The sequence below is a fragment of the Ascidiella aspersa genome, chromosome 8 (genome assembly GCF_963924565.1).
Source record: "Ascidiella aspersa chromosome 8, kaAscAspe10.2, whole genome shotgun sequence".
Taxonomy (NCBI): domain Eukaryota; kingdom Metazoa; phylum Chordata; class Ascidiacea; order Phlebobranchia; family Ascidiidae; genus Ascidiella; species Ascidiella aspersa.
Window position 1 is genome coordinate 8,536,382 of NC_139454.1, and position 23,295 is coordinate 8,559,676.

Sequence of the window (23,295 nt, forward strand, 5' to 3'; positions counted from 1 at the left end):
GTTATTGCGTAAAGTCGTACCTATAGTGTTAAGTGCACTTAAATCAATGTTTTAAATTACTTGATTGAACTAATAGTCGCAACTTGCTATTTGTTTTGTTCTTGGTGTTTGCGATGCAACCTATTGCTCAGAATTGGTCTTGTTCAGCGATCTTGTAGATAAAAAATAATTTAGAATGTGACGTGACATGGATCTCACTTTAGGCCAATGACTTGCATCGGAATCTGACGTAACAAAAATGATTTTTCGAAAATGAGTCGACTTGGAATTTAATCTTGACAAAAAATTTCCAACACTCTTACCTTCTACCCAGGCCGGTGCGCTACATGGTCGTTTTTGCACTTCAACTATGTTGGACGTTTTCAAGCAATGTCCGCTGGTGCAGTTTCGGGTTCTCGACTGAGTTCCCTTTTGTCGACAACTTGAGCCATCAGCTGACCAGGTGGTCCAAGTACTGGCGACTAATGCAAAATATAAAGCTCTAAATGATCCAATATAGGTTGCCTTTAAAACCGTGTTTTGATGTTTCAAATTGGTAATAGGCTACTTTGTAACAACGCATGTCAGAAAAAGATGTAGTGTGGAAATTATATTTTTTCAACAAGTGTAACAACTGGTTAGGAAAAAAACTTGTGACGTTTTGAATATAGTTTTGCTTTGTTTATCTTTTTTTTTAAGCCGAAACTCGATTTTTTTTAAAGCTGTAACTGGAACTATTAAATACAACAGAGGCGTCCATGGGTTTACCTGATTGGTCAACTCCCAAAATAAGGTGAAGCATTGTCAGCATGCTTGCCTTGATTTCCTCTTTCCAAATTTGTTCACCTTTTTGTCTGTAATGTCATGATTATATTCGGCCAATAATACGAGACTATTGATTTTCTATTTGGTTAAACTGGAAGAGGGATTGTTTTAATAGAACAAAAATGATCGGGTTTCGTCAAACTTAATATTTAACTTATCCCGCTAAGCCAAATATGTTGCTTAAATATTTTGCGTTATACAAAGTTATTCAAGTTATAACAATGCTGGTGTATAGATGTGTTTTAGTATCAAGTGAAGTGAACGGAGAATCCATAACTTTATAAAGATCGGAGCCTGACCGGTTTGCTAACATTAAGTAAACATTTGGCCATACAGTTTAACGCAGAATAAAGATGTTGTTTTAAACAAGATTAGTCATTCGTTAAGTTGTTGAGGAGTAGTATAGGAAACTTTTTTTTTTTTTTTCACTTTGATAAAAGTGTGTATCCGAAGACGGCTTCGCCTTTTCCGGACTCGACCGACGCCTTGTTTTTAAAACTCCATCTCTCACGATCTGGTATTAGCACTGAAAACTTGCGGTTTGAATTCTGCAAAGAAAAGCTGCTTGTTAACATCAGGAAAAACTGACTCACGTGAGTAAATTGAATTTGACCAAACGTGCTCAAATTATACATTTAGTAAATTTATTAACTTGCTATAACGTAAGGTTACCTGTGTGTGATTGAGCAAAAAAACTGTTATAATTTATAAACGAAATTTAGCATATGTAGTCGCACATGTAGCCTGTTACTTACCGATGTTAGGGGAAGGTAAAAGTAAACCTCACAAACGCTGGAGACATGCAGCCCCATGTAAATTTGAACGCCTTCGTATTTAAGAGTATAATTTCGCAAAGAAACCGAACCATTGAAAGTCCGAAGAATCCCTTTGCCGCGAATTAACAGCGGGGAATCAACCTATTTCCAAAAAGCAATTTTTTTGTTTTAAATTCGGGCAATTACATACCGTAAGACCAATAAGACAAACTATGTTAGAAATCACAGATGCACTGACCTCAATCGAGTAACTTTCTGGGCCTGAATTGGCGGCAAGAAAATACATCGCTGTCATGGGGTGCATTGTGACAGTGGCAAAGATATACGACGGACCCCTGAAAGTAATGAAGACGAGATTCACCGGATTATTAAGGTCTTGTGTTGCAGTTTGTCAATCTTAGGCTACTCAATATTAAAAAAAAATATTAAAGATAAATGACTTAAAAAGTTTACACAAGGTCCTGTGTTGCAGTTTATCAATCGCATTCAATGTTAAAAAACTAATTAACGATAAATGACTAAAAAAAGTCCGTTTACGTGGCCATTCCAAGGGCAGTCGATAACCTATTACAGAGTTTTGTGTCATAATCCTACTACATCAAACAGGGTAAAACAAAAAAAACACCACAAGGTAATAAAAACTGCCCCGAAAAGCTCGCATAAGTGTAGATTCTTTTTGTGTCATTTGTGCGCGTTGGCTTTTCATCATCAAATCATTTTATTTAAGTGTCTGTTAACATATGTGTAAAACAATTCAAGTCATTTTCTCGCTATTTGAAACACCTCAACCGGGTGTTTCTTAAGTGTGGATAAAAAATTATCGAAAACGTGTAATTGTGATGTAAGCACAAGTTTGTGATGTTCGATAGATAATAGTTCACGTTGACAAGACACCTCAATTACTGAGTGTTAACTTACGTGTAGGTTTTGTTGTATGCTGCACTCACACGGGAAGTGTTTCCAACTTTATAATAGATCTGAAAGAAATCATAACTTGTTTTATGTGTTATTCATACGTCGTAATTTTTATAGAAAAACAGTTATTAGCAAGTATTTTACGTGTACTACTTTGAAACAAGCATAACAGCTGAATACAAGTTTGACCCAAAACAAGTTATTATTTTATTACTGAAATATAAACTGTTTTTCTATAAAATACAAGTTTGACCCAAAACTGACAAAACTTGTATAAAAAACATATATATAATACAAACAACACTTAACTTCATTGTGTTTCGGAGCTTGTTTTAAAGCAGTTTATTTAAAGGTTTCTTTGTCGTGCAAATTATCTGTTCTGCTTTAGAGTAAAAAAAAATTCTAGTGACCCCAACTTTAACCATTCTTTTAAGGTAAAAAGATTACACGTGCTAAACGCTCTTACTTGATTTCCACCAGGAAAACTATATACATCGGGAGGATCTGCTATCGGGTAGGAATAAAAGTTGCCGACCTTCCTTGTAAGATTGCTAATGTTAGACCGAATACGCTGGAAGATTTCTGAAAACATATACATAACAATAGCCTCGTCAATAGCATTTAATAACTAGAGGCACAGCAAAATTCTGTAGATTAATAAAGAAAAATATTTCGCCCAGTTATTTGAAACATTTTTACCAAAATACAACCAATATTGTACTTTTCGGTGTAGCGTGTTTTTCTTGTCATTTTGTCAACTGCGAATTCTAACTTTAATTATTAATTTGCGCCTTACTTTAAAATAGGGTCTATAGGGACTTGGGTTCATATTTCGAATTGTATTAAACTGTAACATTGATTCTTATTTTGGTTGGTATGTGTTTTTAAGAGTAATCTGTTTGTGCACACGGCCCTTTTAAGCCAGCTTAACATTCTCTGCACACGGGACATTTAATAGTGTTTTTCTCGTGAAGCTATCTTTCTAATCTGACCTCTGGCGATTTTCCACTGGACTTTTAAATTTAATGACTGCCAATCTCGCAAATAATGGTCACCTTGTTCTGATCTAATCTGTTCGCTGGCGCCAGCCGTCCTCGGACAGTTAATTTGTTTTTCTGCATCGCGTGCCATCGTTATTTTTACTAACTTTATTAAATCGCGTACTTTCCAATAACTGGGTTTTTTTCCGTCGACGCCCTTGTCGGCATTTTCAGTTCTTACGTAACTGCTGTTTAGAAGGTGTCTATATTAATCGGCGTCTGAACGTCTCTTTTGTCCAGTATTTGGGAAGTGGGCCATTGCGTTTAGAGGTCAGCACGTTTTGTGTAGTGTTCTGTCTTGTAAGTAATCTTTGCTCACGTATTATAAGCGTTGGTGTGGTGTTTGACATTTTGGCTCATCTAATACATTTAAGTTGCTTGGGTTAAGTTGTGTGGTCTGTAGAATAAACTTAAGCATTGAGGCAAATTAACTCCCGATTATCTTTTTAAGAACTCATTGCGGTTGCGTCCTGTCGGACAAGTATAGGTTAGGCGGTAGATTCTAATATACTAGGGCGCGGCAGGGCGTAACATTCGGAAACTCAAATGTCTATTTAAAGCAATACCTTTATATTGTAGCGTTTAGCGAATCTGTGGCAATCGAAACTTAAATGTGGCAATTGGACCCTTAATGTGGCAATTGGAACTTGAAGTCTCTTACACGAGGTAAGGCTGGTCGTCGTATACATCTGGCTCTTAAAAAATCGGGTTTTGGATTCCGTACAGAAACGACTTAGTGAGATCTACGCAACGTCACTTTACTTATTTAATTCTCACTTTAATGCAATCACAATTACAACCCTATCCGAAATACTCAGAATACAACAGCATAAACGATATTTTTCAACGACTCCGGTCAACAAAGCATACATTATGTTGTATTCTTGTATTGTTCGCTCGAAGAGTAGAATTGAAAAAGGCGTAAGAATAAAAAGGCACAAGCTTATATAGCTTGGATAATTGGCAATTTACATAGCACACACGAGTGGTAATCACCACAGGCAAAACAGTAAAGAAATGCGGTACAATGAACGAAACACGCGCATTTTACAGTCACAAGGACAGTAAACGAAGCGGGACCACAATATCTCCCCTTCGAAGATCGAAATCCCCTCATCAGAAGTGAAATCGCTCAGGAAGTTTACGCGATCTGTTCGTTCGTCGAGGATTGTCGGGACCGAATGAAGGAGAGCTGTGATTCAGTGACATGTCTGAATCTGCACTAGCAGTAAGGCCCTGCGGAATACTTGCTTCCGCTCCCGGTTCCAAATCCTCATCGGACGCGTATCGAGCGCGTAGCTGGTCGATATGACGTCTCCAAATTGGACCACGTGGAAGAACCTTAACATGAAAAGTACGGCTGCCACATCGTTTAATAATGGTGGCAGGAACCCAGCGAGCATCCTCGGTACGTCTTGGACCAAGATACAAAGCGTAACATGGGTCTTCAATGTTAAAAGAAGTGATCTTCACGGGTTTTCGTGTTCCCTGTGTTTGTTTACGTTGCATCAGGTGTGCTGGCGAAGGCAACAGAGTATCTATTTTGGCCCGAATCTGTCTGCCGTTAAGTAGTTCACTTGGTGAAAATCCACTGGCGTTCGGAATACGCCTGTATTGCAGTAGAAACTCTTAAAATATGCCTCTTTGGGAGGTTTAGAAGACTTCTTAAGTGCCTTTTTAAAAGTTTGCATTAATCGTTCTGCCGCACCATTTGTAGCACGAAAGTATGGAGCTCCGGTCAGATGAACGATGCCCCTTTGTTTGAAGAAGTCTTAAAACTCGGCGGACATAAAAGCTTGCGCATTGTCGGAAACAATAGTATGGGGGTAACCGAAATGGGCAAAATCTTGTTCCAACAACTCCATAGTTGTTCTCGATGACATAGATTGCGTTTGATGTACACATGGGTATTTTGAGTGAGCATCTATCATCACAAGCCAATTACTTCCCAGAAAGTTAACTGCATGATCAATGTGTAATCGACTCCATGGCTTTTCCGGCATCATCCATGGATGTACAGGCGCCTTTGGTGGAGCGTTTTGATGTTCAGCACAAGTTTGGCACTTGTGACAAAGAACAGTAATGTCGTCATCGATATTTGGCCAATAGACTGCAGTTCTTGCTAGTTGCTTCATTCGTTGAATCCCAAAATGTCCTTGATGAAGGATCTGTAGAACTGCAGAACGAAGTGATTCCGGTATAACTAACCGTGAACCATACAGTAGACACCCAAAACTTGTACTCAACGAATCCACAACCTTGCGAAACTTTGCAACTGGATCGTTGTATTCAATAGTAGATGGCCAACCTTCTCTCGTAAAACGCATGACTTTGGATAAGGTTGGATCTTTTCCACTTTCCTTTCGGAGTAACGCCGAATCGGTGGGTTGCACTTGCAAACTAAGACTGGTGATTGCACAAACCGTGTCGGTGTCATGTGCACTTTCCTCTATGTCGAAGAAAAAGTGCCCACCGTGCTAAGCGATTTGCAGCTAGAGCAGGCGTAGCTTTAGTAGGACAGAACAATGCCAGTAGTGGCTTGTGGTCTGTCAGTAGAATAAATTTCCTACCATATATATATTGGTAGAATTTCTTCGGCGCAAAGATGATAGCAAGAGCCTCCTTCTGAATTTGGCTGTAGTTGCGCTGGCTTTTAGTTAGTGATTTGGATACGTTGGCAATTGGTCTCTCGCTTCCATCATGATAGCGGAGAAAAAAAACTGCACCAATTCCAACGTTTGATGCATCGCAGGAAATCCCAATAGGTAACATTGGGTCAAAATGTATCAGAACTGTATCAGCTGTCAGGAATTCTTTTAATCTGCAAAATGCAGCTTGCTCGTTATGACCCCATTCCCATGCGATGTTTGACCGGGGAAGTCGATACAGTGGCTCTGCCACGCTTGAAAATTGTGAAGGCAGAAACTTGCAGTAGAATTGGACCGAACCAAGAAAATAACGTAAGCTTAACACATCTTTTGGTGATGACATTTTAATAACGGCATCCACCTTTGATCCTTTGGAAATACCATCTTTTGACAAAATGTGTCCCAAGTATTCCACTTGTGCTAGCGCGAATTTACATTTTTCCAAACGACAGCGTAGACCTTTGTCGTTAAGCCGTTGAAGAAGTTTTCCTTTTGCTTGTACGTCGTAGGGGTTTGATTGGTAAGAAAAACTTGAGCCACCCTCGTTTCTGGTACAGCATGTGCCTGTATAAACGTTGTAAACCTGGACCAGTAGTCGTCCCACAGCTCCGACGTGGAGTCGAATGAGGTAAAGCTTGGTGTAGCAACGGAAGGTGCAGCGTTTTGACTTGAACCGGCTTTCTCGACTAGGGCAAGAATTTAACTTCATTTGTTCATCATGGCGCCTTTGCTGCTCTTGTAGTTGTTCTTGCATCAGCTTTGCAACTTTCTCCATCGTTGAAAAGAATATCTTCGATACCAAACTGCGTAGAACTCGTTCAGTTGGTAGAATCCCCTTCGAGTTTAGTACTGGCCACCAATAACTCTGTTGTATTCTTGTATTGTTCGCTCGAAGAGTAGAATTGAAAAAGGCGTAAGAATAAAAAGGCACAAGCTTATAAAGCTTGGATAATTGGCAATTTACATAGCACACACGAGTGGTAATCACCACAGGCAAAACAGTAAAGAAATGCGGTACAATGAACGAAACACGTGACTGTAAAATGCGCGTACGCGATTACTGCCTTAAGGACAGTAAACGAAGCGGGACCACAACACATTAGAATAACATATTAGAGTGGTGATGCGTTTTACCCATCCAGCTCATGCGCATTGGTCACACTTGAGCGACATCAGTGACGGAACATAAGAGATCACGTTAAACAGGGCAGTTAACTTACTGGTATTGCGTTACCTGTTATATGCAAATGATACAATGTGAAGTCGCAAGTCGGCCAAATGACTACGTGCGATGATTTGACAAGGAAGTTAAAAAAAGAATTGAAACGTCATTCGTAACCGAATTAATCTTAAAAAGTCAGCCCTGGCTTCACTTTGTGGACGCCCTAGAACAGGGGTCGGCAACCTACGGCCCGCGGGCCGGATCAGGCCCGCCGATGAAATCCATTCGGCCCGCCGTCTCCTAGACAAACCAGACACGAGTCTATTTGACATACTTTTTGATTAATTTAACTACGTAATTGCGAAAAATATTCGCGCGATACGTATTGAAGCTACCTTTTTAACTAGGTCAGCGATTCTCTACCGTTGCGCCGTAAAAGGCTGCCAAGTGCGTCGCAGACAAACGGAAAACGTATTCAAAATTATTGGACATATGTTTTTTAACATTTTTTTATTTTCGGCAAAGTAACAAAAACTTGCAAAAAATTTAAAATAAATATTTGTATGCCAAAAAAAAAATCGCGCTCGCTTCACTCATCTGGTGCGCCTTGACTTAAAACGGTTAACAAACACTGAGCTAGATTAACTTTAAATGTTATCGCGTTCCCTCAAAGTAGTTTTATTACACTCTTCATTAGTAGCACGGATGACGACGTGTGAACTTGAATTTTTAACCAAACGAACGCTTTTTTTTCGCGCTTTGCGTCAACAATTTACTGCCACTGTAAATGTGATTAAACGTTTTTAAGTGCAAAAAATGTCCAAGGCCCGCCTGGTTGACAGTTGCTCTAACATTTTAATACCACAATTCTTAGTTAACATTTGTGCGGCCCGCGGAGACCTTTTTAAGTTTGGTTTTGGCCCGCGACTAGAAAAAGGTTGCCGACCCTTGGCCTAGAATGTGTCGACATATAAATTAAACTGTTTAGAAGTAAAACTAAACGAAAAATCGATATGCAACCACTGAAATATCTCATGTGTGAGTAAAAGATTGGGTAAACTACGATCATCACTGGGAGATAACTTTATTACGACTCGCAACACTCAATGCGTAACATACCGCTTCGATCGCCATCCAATATGATATGCATCATCGTCATCATTGTTGCGTTGATTTCTTTTTGCGAAATTGTTTCACCAGTTGGTCTGCAAAAGAAAGTAGAAATTATAAATAGAAAAATTTAGAAAAGCTAATAGCTCTATTTAGGTTATTTTAATTTTGCAAACGAATACTTTCGCATTTCCACCTGACTTAGACACTTTTTTGACCAAACGAGTTTTACGGGAGCTTAGAAACTATAATTTCAGTATTTTGCGAGATTTATTAACTGCTATCTTACTTTGACAAGAGTATGTAACCAAGAACAGCTTGACCACCACCAGACTTCACCGTAGCCCTGTTTCTCGAATAATCTTTATAACGTGGACGACGTCCAGTATCGTGATATGACGTCGACACAACAAAAGTACGGTTCGAGTTCTGTTGAAAATATCAAAAGATTTATTTTTTCTTGAATGAAACTTTCAACAATTAAACAATTATATTAAAAGGTATGGTTCCAGATGGTATTTGAGTTCCCTCTGCATTCGTCATGCAGGTACAAATTTGGACAGACGTTTCGCCGCAGTTATAATTAAAGTATTATTAAAACAATCTTTTGTGTAGCTTAATAAATGTTGAATAAAATGTACATGGAATAACGAGTCTGTTTTTCTATGTTTTATACTTGCAATTAATTAATGTATTTGCTATTTTCAACAACCGTCAAAGTAAGGTATCCGAGTTGTCACATATACCTACCGGAAAAAGTGGCAGAAAAAAGTAAACTTCGCAAAACGTTGGTTCTTGGGGCGCGAAATCCTGCACGCCTCCATATTGCATTGTATAGTTTCGCGTTGAAACCAAGCCCGCAAAAGTCTCAAATTTGACTTCTTCGACGCTAATGTAAGTAGGGAAACTCTGCACCTGGTCACAAAATTGCTTTTAAGTGGACAATTTCAGTGATGGCATGCATAATCTAATTTCGTAAAATAATCATGAAGCAATGTTTCATAATAGTATAAGCACTGACCTTTATTTCGTACTTTTCCGGACCAGATTTTTCACCGAGAAGAAAGAGTGCTGTGAATGGAGTGACACCATACGATGTAAATGTGAATAAAGGTTCCCTGAAATGAACTGGATTAAACGATTCTTTTCATAATCTACTACAGCCAATTAAAAAATGTTATATATGCGGTTTTATACAACGTCCTAACCAGATAATATGGAACGAACCATTTCCAAGCCAAGCGATAAGTGGTTATGTCCAATACAGGTATTACAGGTACGGCAAGTGACATAATTAAGATAAGTGATAAGAAATGAAAGTCAGTTTGTATTTACGTTTACAGAGAGATATATTTGGCAAAAATAAAAGAAAGATTAGCGAAATACATTTCTCGTTCAATCTTACAAAATCCCTGACTTTGATTACGTCAGGCAATATAAAGAATATAAGCTACTTCAGGGTCGCACAAATATTGACCCGTGGCTATAAAAAATGTTGCAGATCATTTTGATATAAAGGCCGGGTTCCGATATATAAACCAAACTTGGGGCATCCTTTAAAAGCGTCCTACTAATCTGGTGAAAGTATAAATAAATAGAACAAGCTTATAGAGTCAATGGAATCCGACCGCTTTTTAAACGACTGAATAAACTCACTATAGTTGCTATATTAAAAATAGGCAAGCTTGGCACAGTTTAACTATCCTCCATGATTCTTCCGAACTTGCCACCCTCATGGAATAATTAATTTGTGGCAGATGCGCCAACCGAAATACTGACGTTCCCTTTGAACTCACGTGTAAGTTTTGTTGTAAATTGCACGTTTTGGTCCTTTCTTTCCTTCGAAAGATACCTGAAAACGCGTTCGATGGGTTAATGAAACATTTTCTTTAGCAGTTAGTTCGGGCAGCTCTTGTTAACGTAATCCTATAGGGGTATAATTACGAGTTACGACTAATGGGGTTTAATTAACCAAAGGAGTAAATAATCCTAATGTGAAAATATTTGTTTTTCACCGCAGTTCAAAAAATTTCAAAAAGTATATAGTAAACAGCTTTTCAGTTTTAATTTATTTAATGTTTATTCAAATACAACATAATTTAAACCTAAAAAATAGAAGTTTGACAATGGAATAATATTGCTACATGTTAAGGCTGTTAAGCAAAATGTAGTATCCAACCTATGGAATTGTTTAACATTTTTGGGTAAGGAATACAAATTATTAGGCCATTCTAGTGTTGTTCAATCACTGAAAAGAGTATTTCAAAAAAAAAATTGTTTGAGGTAACGATATAAAGAAAGTTAAGAACCAATAACATAGATCAGATGTGTTGAAATGGTTTCTGTCAAGATCCGCCACAGTCAAACCTGACAACATGATGATCCGCTAAACACAATAGCAAATATATTGGACAAGGTATTTTCAGTGTGCTTTATTATAGTACCGTACAACATATTAATAACCTTGTAACAGTTAAAAGTGAAGTATGCAAGATTGTTTCAGTGAGAAAAATATTTATAATGAGTTGGTTTAGATCTACTCACAACAGCATTGAATCTGAAATAATGCAAAAAGTTTTTTTTGAGACTAAATTGGACGATGCACACAAGAAGTTGACAAATGGCAAATCGAGATCCGCCATTTGAACACCACAGACATAAATAATCAAAATTTTGTTTAAAATTCAATCTTATGGTTTACTGTTAGATAGCCGAAATAAATAAGCGTCTGGGATTTGTGCTCACATGGTTTCCATCTCTTCGCCCGCCCTTGCGTATTTTGTAAACTCCCGGGGATGAGGGTAACTTGTAGAAGAAAAAGTTTTCCACGTTCCCTGTCAGATTAGCAGAGTTGCTTCGAAGGCGCTCGACGACATCTGTTGAAATATATGTTATACATTTTGTTTGTAATTAAATTGGAGTTTTGAACCGATTAAGCCAGGGGCCCGAGGATCCGTTGAGGGTACGTGGACTAGTTTAAGGCGTCCACGTAGGCCTAACTGAAATATTAGTGTATTATTTTAAAAACGAATGATTTAAAGTTTTTTTTGAAGAAAATATATTAACTAAAACAAAACTCTTGGAACCTTCTCCTTAAATGTTATTACACTACATTTCAATTGCAAAAAATTTGGAACGCAAACGGCAGTTTTGCCATGTTTACTACTACTAGAAAATCCTGCCGACCATGTTCTACGCAAACCAAAATAAAATTTTAGTAGTCCCCGTTACAAAAGTTTAAGCACCACTGCCACCGAAGTAATTGATCACAGTATAGTCAAAGCAGATGCTACTAAACACCATTGTATTGTGTGTATAATTTTAGTCTTAATTGCACAAATTGTTCACACATTTAACCCGTAAATCTCGCGATGGGTTATTCAAACTTTTGAACGGTTTCGCGCGGGTAACCATTTCACATTTGCAGAAACATGTTACCAAGCAAAATAAAAAATAAAAATGTTTAACAAAAAAACGCAACTATAACATTCTCGTTTTGTTTTATGATAACAAAATGAGGTTTTAAACCTAAATTTGGAATACTAATAATACAAAGAAGTGAATGATGCCAGTTACGAACAAACACATGTGAGTATAAATTTTAATTCGGCTGTAACGTGGGACAATTAGTGATTGCTTTCAACAGTTTCAACTTCAGACCCTGGTGTTTGTTTTTTTATTTGTATAAGATTTATTTGGATTAAAAAATGACAAATTCACGTTTTGAAAGGTTAGTTTATCCTGGGCGTCTTTTTTAGGAATTCAAAGGCATAAAGGTATTATGTGTGGTCACACGATATGTATTAGGGTGTGGAAGTACAGAAAGTATGTTTATCTATATTTGGGAGGAAGGTAAAATAATTGTCCACCACTTCATTCAAACATAAAATAATTATAACAAAATTTGTTTATATAAAAACTCACGAGGCCATAATGTATAAATTGTTTATAGCGTAACTTGGCCTCATATTCAACTTACAGTTCAGAAAAGGTTTTATGAACGTTATACTCACCATTCGCGAATGTTGCAGTGGTCTCTGACGCAAATGCTAGAAACGAAAAATGAACTGATTAAACAATTGAATATGCGATAACGCTATTGAATCGACATTATGAAAAATGTTTAGTCAACGATGCAATGTATTCTTCGTCGAGGTGTTTTTCGTATTAAGACAAACCGCGAATATGTTTACATGTGTTTTATGGCGACGCGTAAAGATGTCTATTATTAGCCTGTTAGCCGCTGTAGGCGTTTTCCTAGTGGCAATCATGACAGAAACAATTATTTTTTCTGCATAATTGCCACGCATGAAGAAATCAAATTGACAATTAAGAAAAGATGACTTGAAATACAAAACTATGGTATAAAGCTGCATTTCTCAATTGGTGCGCCAGAAGGTTGTATTCTGCGCCCAAGCCCGTCGAAAAAATATTCGAAATATATTTATATTTATTCCTTTCTATTTCGGCTTACTTTGTTGAGTGCGCAGTAACAAAACGATAAAGCCTATAATACAATAAAAACGAGCATGAAATTTACGATAACTACCGGTATACTGCGTAAAAGGTGCGCACTGCGCAAAAAAGTTCAAAACATTTGTCATAGGGTGTTTGGCTGTTGTGTAACCGAGCGGTCACTTAATACCTGTAGACGTTGTATTTTATAGTGTTGTAAACCAGTAACGTGCTACCAAATGGCCACTTTGCTGGATTTAGCTCGTCTTATTTTTGTTGCTGTAACGAAAACCATTACTTATTTGAAATTTTACGCAATACAGTAACACAAAGACGCGAAAAGAAGTCTTCATGAAAACAGAAAACACGTCAGGGCACACTTTTCAAAATATAACCATTCGATAACCGACGCACGTTATAAATGTGGCCTCGGGTGTATGAAAAATGTATTTCGCTGAGTTTAATTATGTTGAATCATTTGCGGGACTATCGTTCAAAGTGGCTTATTTTGCGTGCTTCTCAACTGTATTCTGCGTGCTTCTCAACTGTATTCTCAACTGTATTTTTCTGTCAAATTACCATAAATGAAAAGGTTTGTATGAACGTTCACTCAAATTATTTGATTGACAAAATACGAAGTAGGTTGGTACCAAATACAAAAGTGGTATGCACGTGCAGTACGCGTATACACATACACCACTTACATACAAACACACTAGTACACACACACACACACACACACACACAAACACAAACACACTAACACACACACACTAACACACAAACACATAAACACGGACTCGTATACACCTGCGTCAGTTCTAGACAATGGACAAAGTGCGGACCGGTACAGAATAAGTTATTAGTTGTTTAGTTCCGCGGTGACCAACACTTTTTGTCCAATTTTTTTTACTTTTACTTAAGATGCGCCGCACAATTTTATTGTTTCAAGGGGGACACACAATAAAACCTAAAAAGCAACAAAATCTAAAGCAGAAAAATTTATAAAACCGTAATATTAAGATCAACGACATAAAAAATCCATACCCAGTATTATTCATGATAGAATATGGTCTAAATCGTTTGAATAAGACAAAAAAACTTGTCGGATTAAATCCTAAATTCATCGAAATAAAGGTGAAATGCCAAAATAACGCCTGAAATTGAAGAAAGAGATTATGGGACGTTTGGGCGACCTATAGTTTGAATGGCTAATTTGAAGCGCCGCTGTTTTGCAGTGGATTTTTCGTCCCTGTTAAGGAATATTGGTGGGTAATGGGTAGGGTAAGAAAATAGGTTAGGTTTCAAATTATCAGGGAATTGGTCATGTAGCCTACTTAGGGGTGAAGTTTGGGGTTAGGTAAAATGTAGTGGAGGCCTGATTCTGGCCATTTAGGTCTTATTCCGTCGGATTTGGGACATTTTTACGATTTAAACGGCAATACAACAATAAGGTATATGCTCTATTTTGGTCTCATTCCAACGTTGCGTTGTTCTTATTTCGGTCCTATGGCTGGAGTTCTTTTAAAACGATAACTAGATACATACGAACAAATTGTATAATAAACAACATCCTATACTTTTCTGTTGTACTTTTTAAAAATAGCATATTGTTATTCATTTTGATCAGGTATAGGCTATACCTACTCTATTAATCTTGAAGGTATGTTGCGCGACTAAAAAACATTAAATGGGCTATCCTACATTATTTTTTTATTAAAAAACTAATTTTTGCCATTAGTGAACTGAGTAAATACAAAGTGGCTATAGGTTTCTATGAATTTTCAAAATCGCAAATATATACCTTTGCTTGTTCCTTTTGCGAAAACACAAATCAAGAGCAGTATTTCCACGAAAACTGTATCCTTCCTATACATTGTGCCTAAAGAAATGACTGAAAAACATGTTTGTCCTATGTAGCGCTGTATAACATTCCTAAGCGAAACAGTCATTATGGATTTTCCTGTTAGCGCTTCGTCATTATAGCCCACAGGCTTGATTGTATGTTGGCAAGTAGCGAAAGCGGTCTTAATTTTAAAGTCGTTTCTGCTATAGCTTTAACCAGTGGTGGCGATTCAGTCGGTTCTCACTGGTTGTGTAGAACCTTCTCACAAAATTTTATGAGATCAGCGAACCGGGTAGCATTACTGGTTACCTTCAATGAATTTTTGCTCTTATCTGATACACCGATTTTTGAGATCAAAGTAGCTCACGTGTTTTGTTTTTTTGAAAGTGTGCATGTTCTCTTTTTTTATTGATCATTTGGTAAATGTACACCAGCTGGTTATAACATTTATAGCTAATTTCACCCAGAAACAACATTTACCATGTTCTATAGGCTAAATTTAATGGTGAAAAACGGATATTTTCAATATTTAGTTTTAATTTAATTAACTTTTCATTTTCATTTCCTTGTATGATGCAATACCATCACGAAATACTGCGAAGTGCCTGACTTAAAAGCCCTTTTTTGTTTACTAAAACATTTTTAGATCATGTAAACTTAACTGCCGTCGGAACGCTGCACAAATATGTTTATTCAATTCTAACTAAATTAACAAAAAATATATATGCATATGTAAATTATATACAAGGCGAAATAAAACGGATTGCTAGGATTTTAACAAGTGCCCTACATTTTGTGTGGTACACAAACGAGTCACGTTATAAGTGCCAATAAAATGTCATCATCAACGCAGAAGGCTAATGGTAATTTACAGTGTCAAAAAGTGAAGTTAGTCATGAAACGATATGAATAGAGTCAACGCAATTTAAGTAGATGTTTTGCTTACCATTGCTTAAGACGTTACCCCTCTGCATTTCAGTTGTACTTCAAAATTGGTGACGAGCCTATAGACAACTTGTTGTGCACAACAAAACTCACAGGTCAGTAAAATGTTGGCAAATTAGATGTAGCGTTAATAATTAAATAGTCTTGAAGAAAAAACAATCTCTCCGGAAGGAAAAGTCCATTGTGTATATGATGAGTTAACTACAATTAATTTGGAGTTTGTTTAGAAAAGTGGCATGGTCCTTTATTTGGATGATTTTTAGCAGAACATTTTAAAGGTATTGACAGAATATAGATTGTTAGTTGTTGATTGCCACCGGATAATCTATGCCTTAGTTTTGCAATAAAAAATTGTTTACAGAATTTTTTCTTCTAAATGAAAAATCGGGTCCTCAACAGTACTCAATAAAGGTGAGCAAAACCTGTTTTCTATTGAATTTCATCATTTAGCCAATGTAGTCTTAACCTTTACCTATTTCGTCTGGACGACTTGTCAATATTACAGGTGATCTCCGAATTCAACACACACGTCCGTGGCTTGTTTGAGACGTTCGAAGGCTCGGTTTTCCTTCAAAACTACACTCTCAAGTATCGAGGCACGCAACTGTCCTCCAAAAAGGATCCAACGGCTTGCGAAGTTTACTTTTTCTTGCCGCTCACTCCAGTAACTATTTAGGCCCAACTAGAGATATCCGATAATTAATTTACAAGTTTTACGACTCGAAACTTTGGAGAAAATGTACCGCGATGCCGTTTGATACTGAATAACGTCATTACCATGATCAAACAAGCGACATATTTGACAATTAAATAAGATTTCGTAGTTATTATTTTGTCACAATTTGCTTTTTGATAAGAGGTTTTAATTACCTCCAGTGACGACCAAGGGTTTAAACCGTCGCAAAATATAGCTGAAATATTTGGATTAATTTTGTATTGGATTACAATTGTCGGTCATCCCTACAACTAGTATTGGACCAGTTCCGATAACATTACTCCGTCAGGTATTAACTTTAAACCGATATTGCCGGTCATCCCTCAATAGGCCAAAAGCAGAAATATATATGGATTTCTGATTTGGAGAGCGATTGTTTAAAAGGGAAACAAAAACTTGTAGTTTATTCTGGATGGCATTAACACCAGAGTTACAACAGTTACTGATCTTGGGAAATACTTTGGACAATAATGGAGATCACAGCAATAAACAAAACTAAAATATGTGGTGATGCTGCAAAATTAAAGTAGAATGCTTCGACGTACTTTTTGCAAATTTTCTCTAGCTTTAGAATTTGAACTTAAAAGCTGAGATTTTCAAACTAGAGGTCCATGGGAAAGGGGCGTCGGCAGAACATTCCTTTTTATAGGCTGAAAAGTTGTATTGGTGCGACAATAGATCTCTTTTCAAAATCTATTAAAAATATTTTTTTAACAGCTGTTAAACATTGTTCTGAAAAACATTTAAGTGGTCAGCCAATATTTCAAGAAAGCCTAAAAGGGGTCCGCAATGTGAAAACGTTTAACCACTGCTTTAAAATGATTCTTATTGTACGTTCTAACAACCCGTTACACGTTTTTAAAACAGATTTTATCGTTAAATGTTGTTCACGAAATGCCACGTACAAATCTGGACGTTTGGCAACCCTTAAACTTACACAGAAATCGGATTTGGACAAACGGATCGCACATATTGTTGCGCATTTATAATGTTTTGTTACCTTTCGGCAGGTTTTTATAAACATAGCCCCTCATTCTGGTTTACTTTATTCCCATTAAGGAGGGTATTTTGTTCTCATTAAACATCATTCCGGCCTAATTTCTTTTTTATAAAGGAAGAAGAGTTAATTATTTAGGTTGACGTCTAACTGTCAAAAGAGATCAAACAATTTAACCTTTTATGATAACCGTCGACTACCCTCGATGTGAACAATTTTTTTTGTGTTTAACTGTGAAAAACAGCAGATTCATCAAAGCACTTGTTGCGCTTCAGAATTCAAAACGCAGGCTTAGCCTGTGGCCAAAAGAGAGCGATGTTCCTTCGTATCATTGGAAACGTAAACATGGAACGAAAACAGAAAACCTAGCTTTTGTCCGATCGGGAGGCGACAAGGCCGTGTTTGGATTTACTCTTCTGTTGAAGTAAGTTTTTCAAATGCGACTAATGTTTACGTTTACGGTTCAAAGCTTTTTGTTGAAAACAGCTGGAACCTGCTAACGAAATCCTGCAACGGTATTCGTGAAATGCAATCTACAGGCTAAACAAAACGCATTTAAATTTTATTTTTAGATAAATTTTATTGAACTCATACGAAATGCATTTTTACTCTTTGCTTATCTGTTTTTTAAAAGCACCCAATTAAACATTTAAACACAGTTATCCATTCATAGCAGGTGCATTCAGGTTACGTTGGTTTCTAAATAAGTGCTGGTACTGTTCTTCCAACTAACCCAGCTATAACTTCCGAAAAGTTTTGTTCCGAATTTAAAATAAGACCTTTTTCATTTCATTATAAATTTGTCTTTTGAGATTCGAAAAAACAACCATTAGTAAAGCATTAGTTTTTATAGTTGCTACGTTTTACCCGATCAGCTTGCGTTGCCGTCTTTAAGTTTTCAAAAAAGTTTTAAACCATCGTTTTTGACCCATTATATAGGCTGGAATATTGTAACATTTAAGCCTTACATCGCCCCATACAGGTTATCATGAAAATGGCCTAAAATTCAGCAAACACGTTATGATAAATGCAATGTTTTAACCTTTCAAAGATCGAAGAGAAAAACTCGGGTTTTTCAAACCAAGTAAGACGTTAAACTAACACATGGCAACTCTGTAATTTTATTTTTCATACTATAAATTATTGCGTTCATTGCTATATCAAAGTTTATTTTTATATTTTACGCATAAAATTGAGGAAAAACAGCCAATAATGGCAAAATTTCCTGTTTAAATCTAAGCAAATTTTCCTAGGTGATGAAGCATCCCATTCTACTAAGGTTGGTCGGAAAAACCTCGACTCGTTTGAACGTTGGTGTCTGGTAAACTGACAGTTGTTTTTCATGACAACTCTTTTGCATCATACAGTAGTTCGGAGGTAAGTTAAATGTTTACTTCATTATATAAATCGACACAGAAACGTAGCCACATGGCTTTAGTGCAAGATAATGTTGACGTAATTGATATCGGTTCGACGTTCGTGGAGCAGGCAATTCAGTTCTGCCGCATACACATGTTTGTCCATGGGCTTACCTTACTTTTTTTTCTTTCAGTTCCTTCCGATTATACAAAATGATGCAGAGTCGTCTGTGTACCAAGTTGAAGCAACAGCAAGCGAAGTGAGGCTTGATGATTGTTGTGTTTCAGGCGACCTACTTTCCCCAACTTTCAATGTTGAGTTGGATACCATCAGCGATTCAAAGCCGAGTAAAACACGTGTTTTATTAGTTTTGGACGGTCGACAATTTTTGTTTTTGAGTTCACCTCAATGAATTCAATAATGTTAACTTTACAAGCCATTAATACCTCTCTGATGATGTCATTCGTGAGCCAAGAGCTAGCGAACCTACAAAATCTCGCCCTATCTCATACTAAAATTTCAATGGCATAAAAAACATATTTATTCAGAATTTAAGAAAATATATTTTACCACCACACTAAGACAGTTCTATATTTTATAAATAAAAACTTAAAAGAATATCAATATTGAATATTATTATTCGCCAAATATTACAAGATAAAAACATTTGCCAACCGTTTAACCAACAAATTGGGATAGGCCTTGATCTCACCTTTGTAGCGATGCTACACTTGATGTCACTGATTATGTGGTTAAGGGTTTAAATCAGTGTTTCACAACCTTTTTGACACTACTGTCCCCTTGGGCTTAATATTATTTCATAACGCCCCCTTCACCTTGCTTTACAGTAAAGTATTATATTGATCGTTGTATAACATCATATTGTCTTCACATTCGTTTCGATAAGCTGTCAATCTAATTTTAGGTTGTCTAACATACATTCACTATGGGAATTTATGGATTAATTAATTCACCAGGTTATGTCACCAGGAAAAATTCAACTTTCTGCACCAATACTTTAAATCAGGGGTCGGCAACCTTTTCTTGTCACGGGTAACAATCAAACTTAGAAAGGTCTCTGTGGGCCGTTTTTATAATATTTATTTTATGTAAAGCTCAGCGCCCCCCCAAATTAGAAACAGACCCAAAACGACCCCTTGTAACTCGCCAACGCCCACAAGGGGGCGGTACCGCCCACGTTGGGAACCTCTGGTTTAAATTGACGATATCCGAAATTCATACTTATAACCGATCGCGATAATCTTTAAACACCTGTAGTTCGCACAGTTCAAATAGGGACTGGACGAAATTTTAGCAGGGCGTTTAAGCCAAGCGTTGGAGTACGGGCATAAATAATATATAGATATTACTTGTTTATTATATTATTTGTAGATAATAAGGGTCCTATTGTATGAAAACCAACGGCATATTACAAACAAACAAAACCAGATTTGCATATTAAAATGAACATTAAGTTATCTGAGGAACACTGTAGGATGCAAAAGTGTTGCCTGGAAAAACAATTGCTAATTCACCAGGCACCATCGGTCGAGGATTTTTCCGAACAACCTTTCTGGCATGAGGTGTTTTATCGCCAAGAGAAAGGTGCTAAAATTTAAATATGATATACGATTTAATGCATAAGTTTAACGCGTAAAACAACAAAATAGCATTCTTTATAGAAACTAACGCAGTAATTTATGAAATATATAATTGCATAGTTGATGTGTGGTAACTTAACGTCTTACTTCGTTTGAAGAATCCGAGTTTTTTCTCGATCTTTTGAAGGTCGAAACAAGGGCTCTGCAAGACAAACGGCCGCGTATGTCAGTTTTTAGGTTTATAAGGGTTCACCTACCGTATTTTTCAATACTTGTTAACAACGTCACTTGCCAAAAAAGATCGATGCAAAAATCATTTGATAATCTTAATATGCTACGTCACTGGCTGTGTCGTCAAGCTTGCTCACCTCGGGAGAAGGGGCTCCGGTAAGTTGGACTGCTGTCTCGACCAAGAGAGTTGACGCTAAATCACCATCAGCTTTCTGTTTGATGAAGTTTATAAAAGGTTTTAAAGAATATGAAAGATCGAATCATATTAACGCAGATGTGTTGCAGCACGACGAAAAATTATCCAGTAATGTGCGCCTCCGAAGGGAGAGTTTGTTGAAACGTGAATAGAGTGGACGCAAAATAACAAAAGCACATGTAATGAGGTTACCACTCATAAAATGCTGAGAATCACTAGCGTAAATTACTGTGGCAATGCATCACGTTTCCTTATAGGCTAAAATATTTTTCATTCAATCCAAATTTACTAATACGCGCAAGATGTATATTTATAATGTAGCATGCGGCTTAACTTACGTCGGAAAACAAAAGTCCGGAAGATTGGGAAACAATTTCGGCGGAAAATGGCAATGCAAAAGCAGCATCGGACAATTTCTGTTGAAAACACAAATAAGGCAACCACACTAATTAATTAATTATCATGAGCGCGGAAGCTTTACCCCAATTAACGTGGTTAAACAAAATGTAAGAAGTTTTTAAAACTGTCGCCCCTTGATCACTTTTAAATATTATGTTGTAGAATCCCTGTGTAGGTTTGCTGAATCACGTGTCACAATCTCTATAACTTATGTTCGCAATTGGCCTGAAAAGTAATGCATGATTTTTTGGTCGGTTGATAGCTATTTTATCAGTTGCCCGGCCTAATATGAGCAAAAAAACAGTTGTAAATTTAGACTGAGTATGCGGTTGTTGTACATTTTGCCTGGGGGGTATAGTGCGGTACTACTGTATTTTACAATAGCGCAGTGCTGCTAAATTTTGTCAGAGTGGTATTAGGTAGTTAACTATATTCCTCCAACGGGTCTTGTTTGTCGTTTTCCATATGCTCCCAATAATATTTTCCGTTTCGATGATTTAGCAGGCAAATACGGACGTGGCCCGAAGTTGCGTGTCATTTTTGGGCATGGTGTTGCGACACAAAGAAGTTGCCAGTGGACTTTGTCAGAGAAGTTCATTAAAAATCTATTTATTTTTAAATTTTTTAGCCACTATAAACCCCAAAAAATAGTTAAAATTCAATTTTGGCCTAGGTATTCGAACTGTGATCCATTATATAGCATTTACTAGTTGTGAACTGTGATCTATTGTATAGCATTTACTTTCAATGTAGCCGTGCAGTGCGACCTAATCATTTTTTCATTACTTGCAGATAACCTTTACCTGATCAAAATTGTGTGTCTATCAAATGTAATTGTGCTACAGACTAACGTGTAGTAATGCCAGGCACAGACATTCCGCCATTTCCTTAAATGCGTTAAGTTTTCAAATTTTCATATTATCAGAAATAGCGCTATAGCCTCGGGCAAACTTTAGGTCAATGTCCTGGAACGTTTAGGATGAATTAGTATTTGGACAATGTTTTCGTTTGTTTTATTTGTACAGTTATCCATCACAATTTCTTGTGAAATAGCTTTAAACAGACGTTGTTTATTATTTGTAATATTATGTTGTATTACATATATTAGCAAACTGTGTTGTATTTAATTTAGGGTTCCTTTCCGGGAATGTTTCGACGGGAAATTCCCGGGATTTCCCGCAAAATTACGATCCCGAATCCCGGGAATTTTTTTTACAATCCCGGGTATTCGACAACATAGCGAAACTTAAAAAAATTGCCATTTTTGACTAATATAAAGAAAAATAATATTACCAAACCTGTTAAAGTTGTTGCCTGGGTTGCTTTATTTGCGCTTACCAGCGGAAAAATCCTAATTAAATTTATTTACCGATAAAATTGCACCTGCATGCGCGTTTTCTAAATAAAAGCAAATAATGGTCCAGCCTTTAATACGAAAAGGTCTTGTAAGATTGCAGAAGCAATACTACAGAACATAAATAAGCTTAAGTAAATATTTGGAGCTAATATAAAGTAATTTTAAACATCATGATGACGTAATTAGGACACGAAATTTTTTATTTCCCGGGAATTTTTATTTTGTAATCCCGTTTCCCGGGAGTGAAAAAATCCGGGAAAAAGAGGAACCCTAATTTAATTGCTGTTTGCTGATTATAAACGGTATATTATGAGTATTTAACACCTTTGTTATGTCTTTTCTTGGCACATTAGCCGTGTTTCCATTTTATTTGTAACCTCAACTATACAATATAATGAGTAGATTATATAGATTGTACCCAGTATTCTGCCTATGTTAGATAATTCTTATCACACACGACACAGGCCAAATCTTGTCTATTTGACTTTTTGAAAATTAATTTACTTCTATTTGGTGTTAATGTATTTTCTGGGTTTGCATTTCGTCTTACAAACGTGTTTATACGGTGACCCGGTTGTTTTTTGGGCGTATAACTGATTTTTATGATTAGCTAAAACGAATAGAAGGCTTTAAGTCATACATGAAATATAATCCCCCTAGTCTGACCGGTACCGCTGTTTTGGCACCGGATTGTTTGCCCTGGTTGGGGTTCGAAATTGGGTTAGGGTTAAAATTATTA

The 23,295-nt window shown here is 36.8% G+C and overlaps 1 protein-coding gene across 1 annotated transcript in view; it reads right to left on the minus strand.

Moving 5' to 3' along the window:
• The window catches only part of LOC146135646 (uncharacterized), a 29,633-nt gene extending 17,153 nt beyond the window's left edge, over positions 1–12,480 (minus strand). The window contains exons 1-14 of the mRNA XM_083396102.1: positions 12,469–12,480; positions 11,201–11,331; positions 10,252–10,307; positions 9,477–9,573; positions 9,206–9,370; positions 8,745–8,884; positions 8,465–8,550; positions 2,962–3,077; positions 2,499–2,557; positions 1,819–1,915; positions 1,560–1,721; positions 1,234–1,352; positions 748–833; positions 303–461 (exon numbers count right to left, since the gene is read on the minus strand). Coding sequence (XP_083252228.1) covers positions 303–461; positions 748–833; positions 1,234–1,352; positions 1,560–1,721; positions 1,819–1,915; positions 2,499–2,557; positions 2,962–3,077; positions 8,465–8,550; positions 8,745–8,884; positions 9,206–9,286 — 1,105 coding nt within the window. The 5' untranslated portion in view covers positions 9,287–9,370; positions 9,477–9,573; positions 10,252–10,307; positions 11,201–11,331; positions 12,469–12,480. The remainder of the gene's footprint in view (positions 1–302; positions 462–747; positions 834–1,233; positions 1,353–1,559; positions 1,722–1,818; positions 1,916–2,498; positions 2,558–2,961; positions 3,078–8,464; positions 8,551–8,744; positions 8,885–9,205; positions 9,371–9,476; positions 9,574–10,251; positions 10,308–11,200; positions 11,332–12,468) is intronic.
• Positions 12,481–23,295: the final 10,815 nt, after the last annotated feature.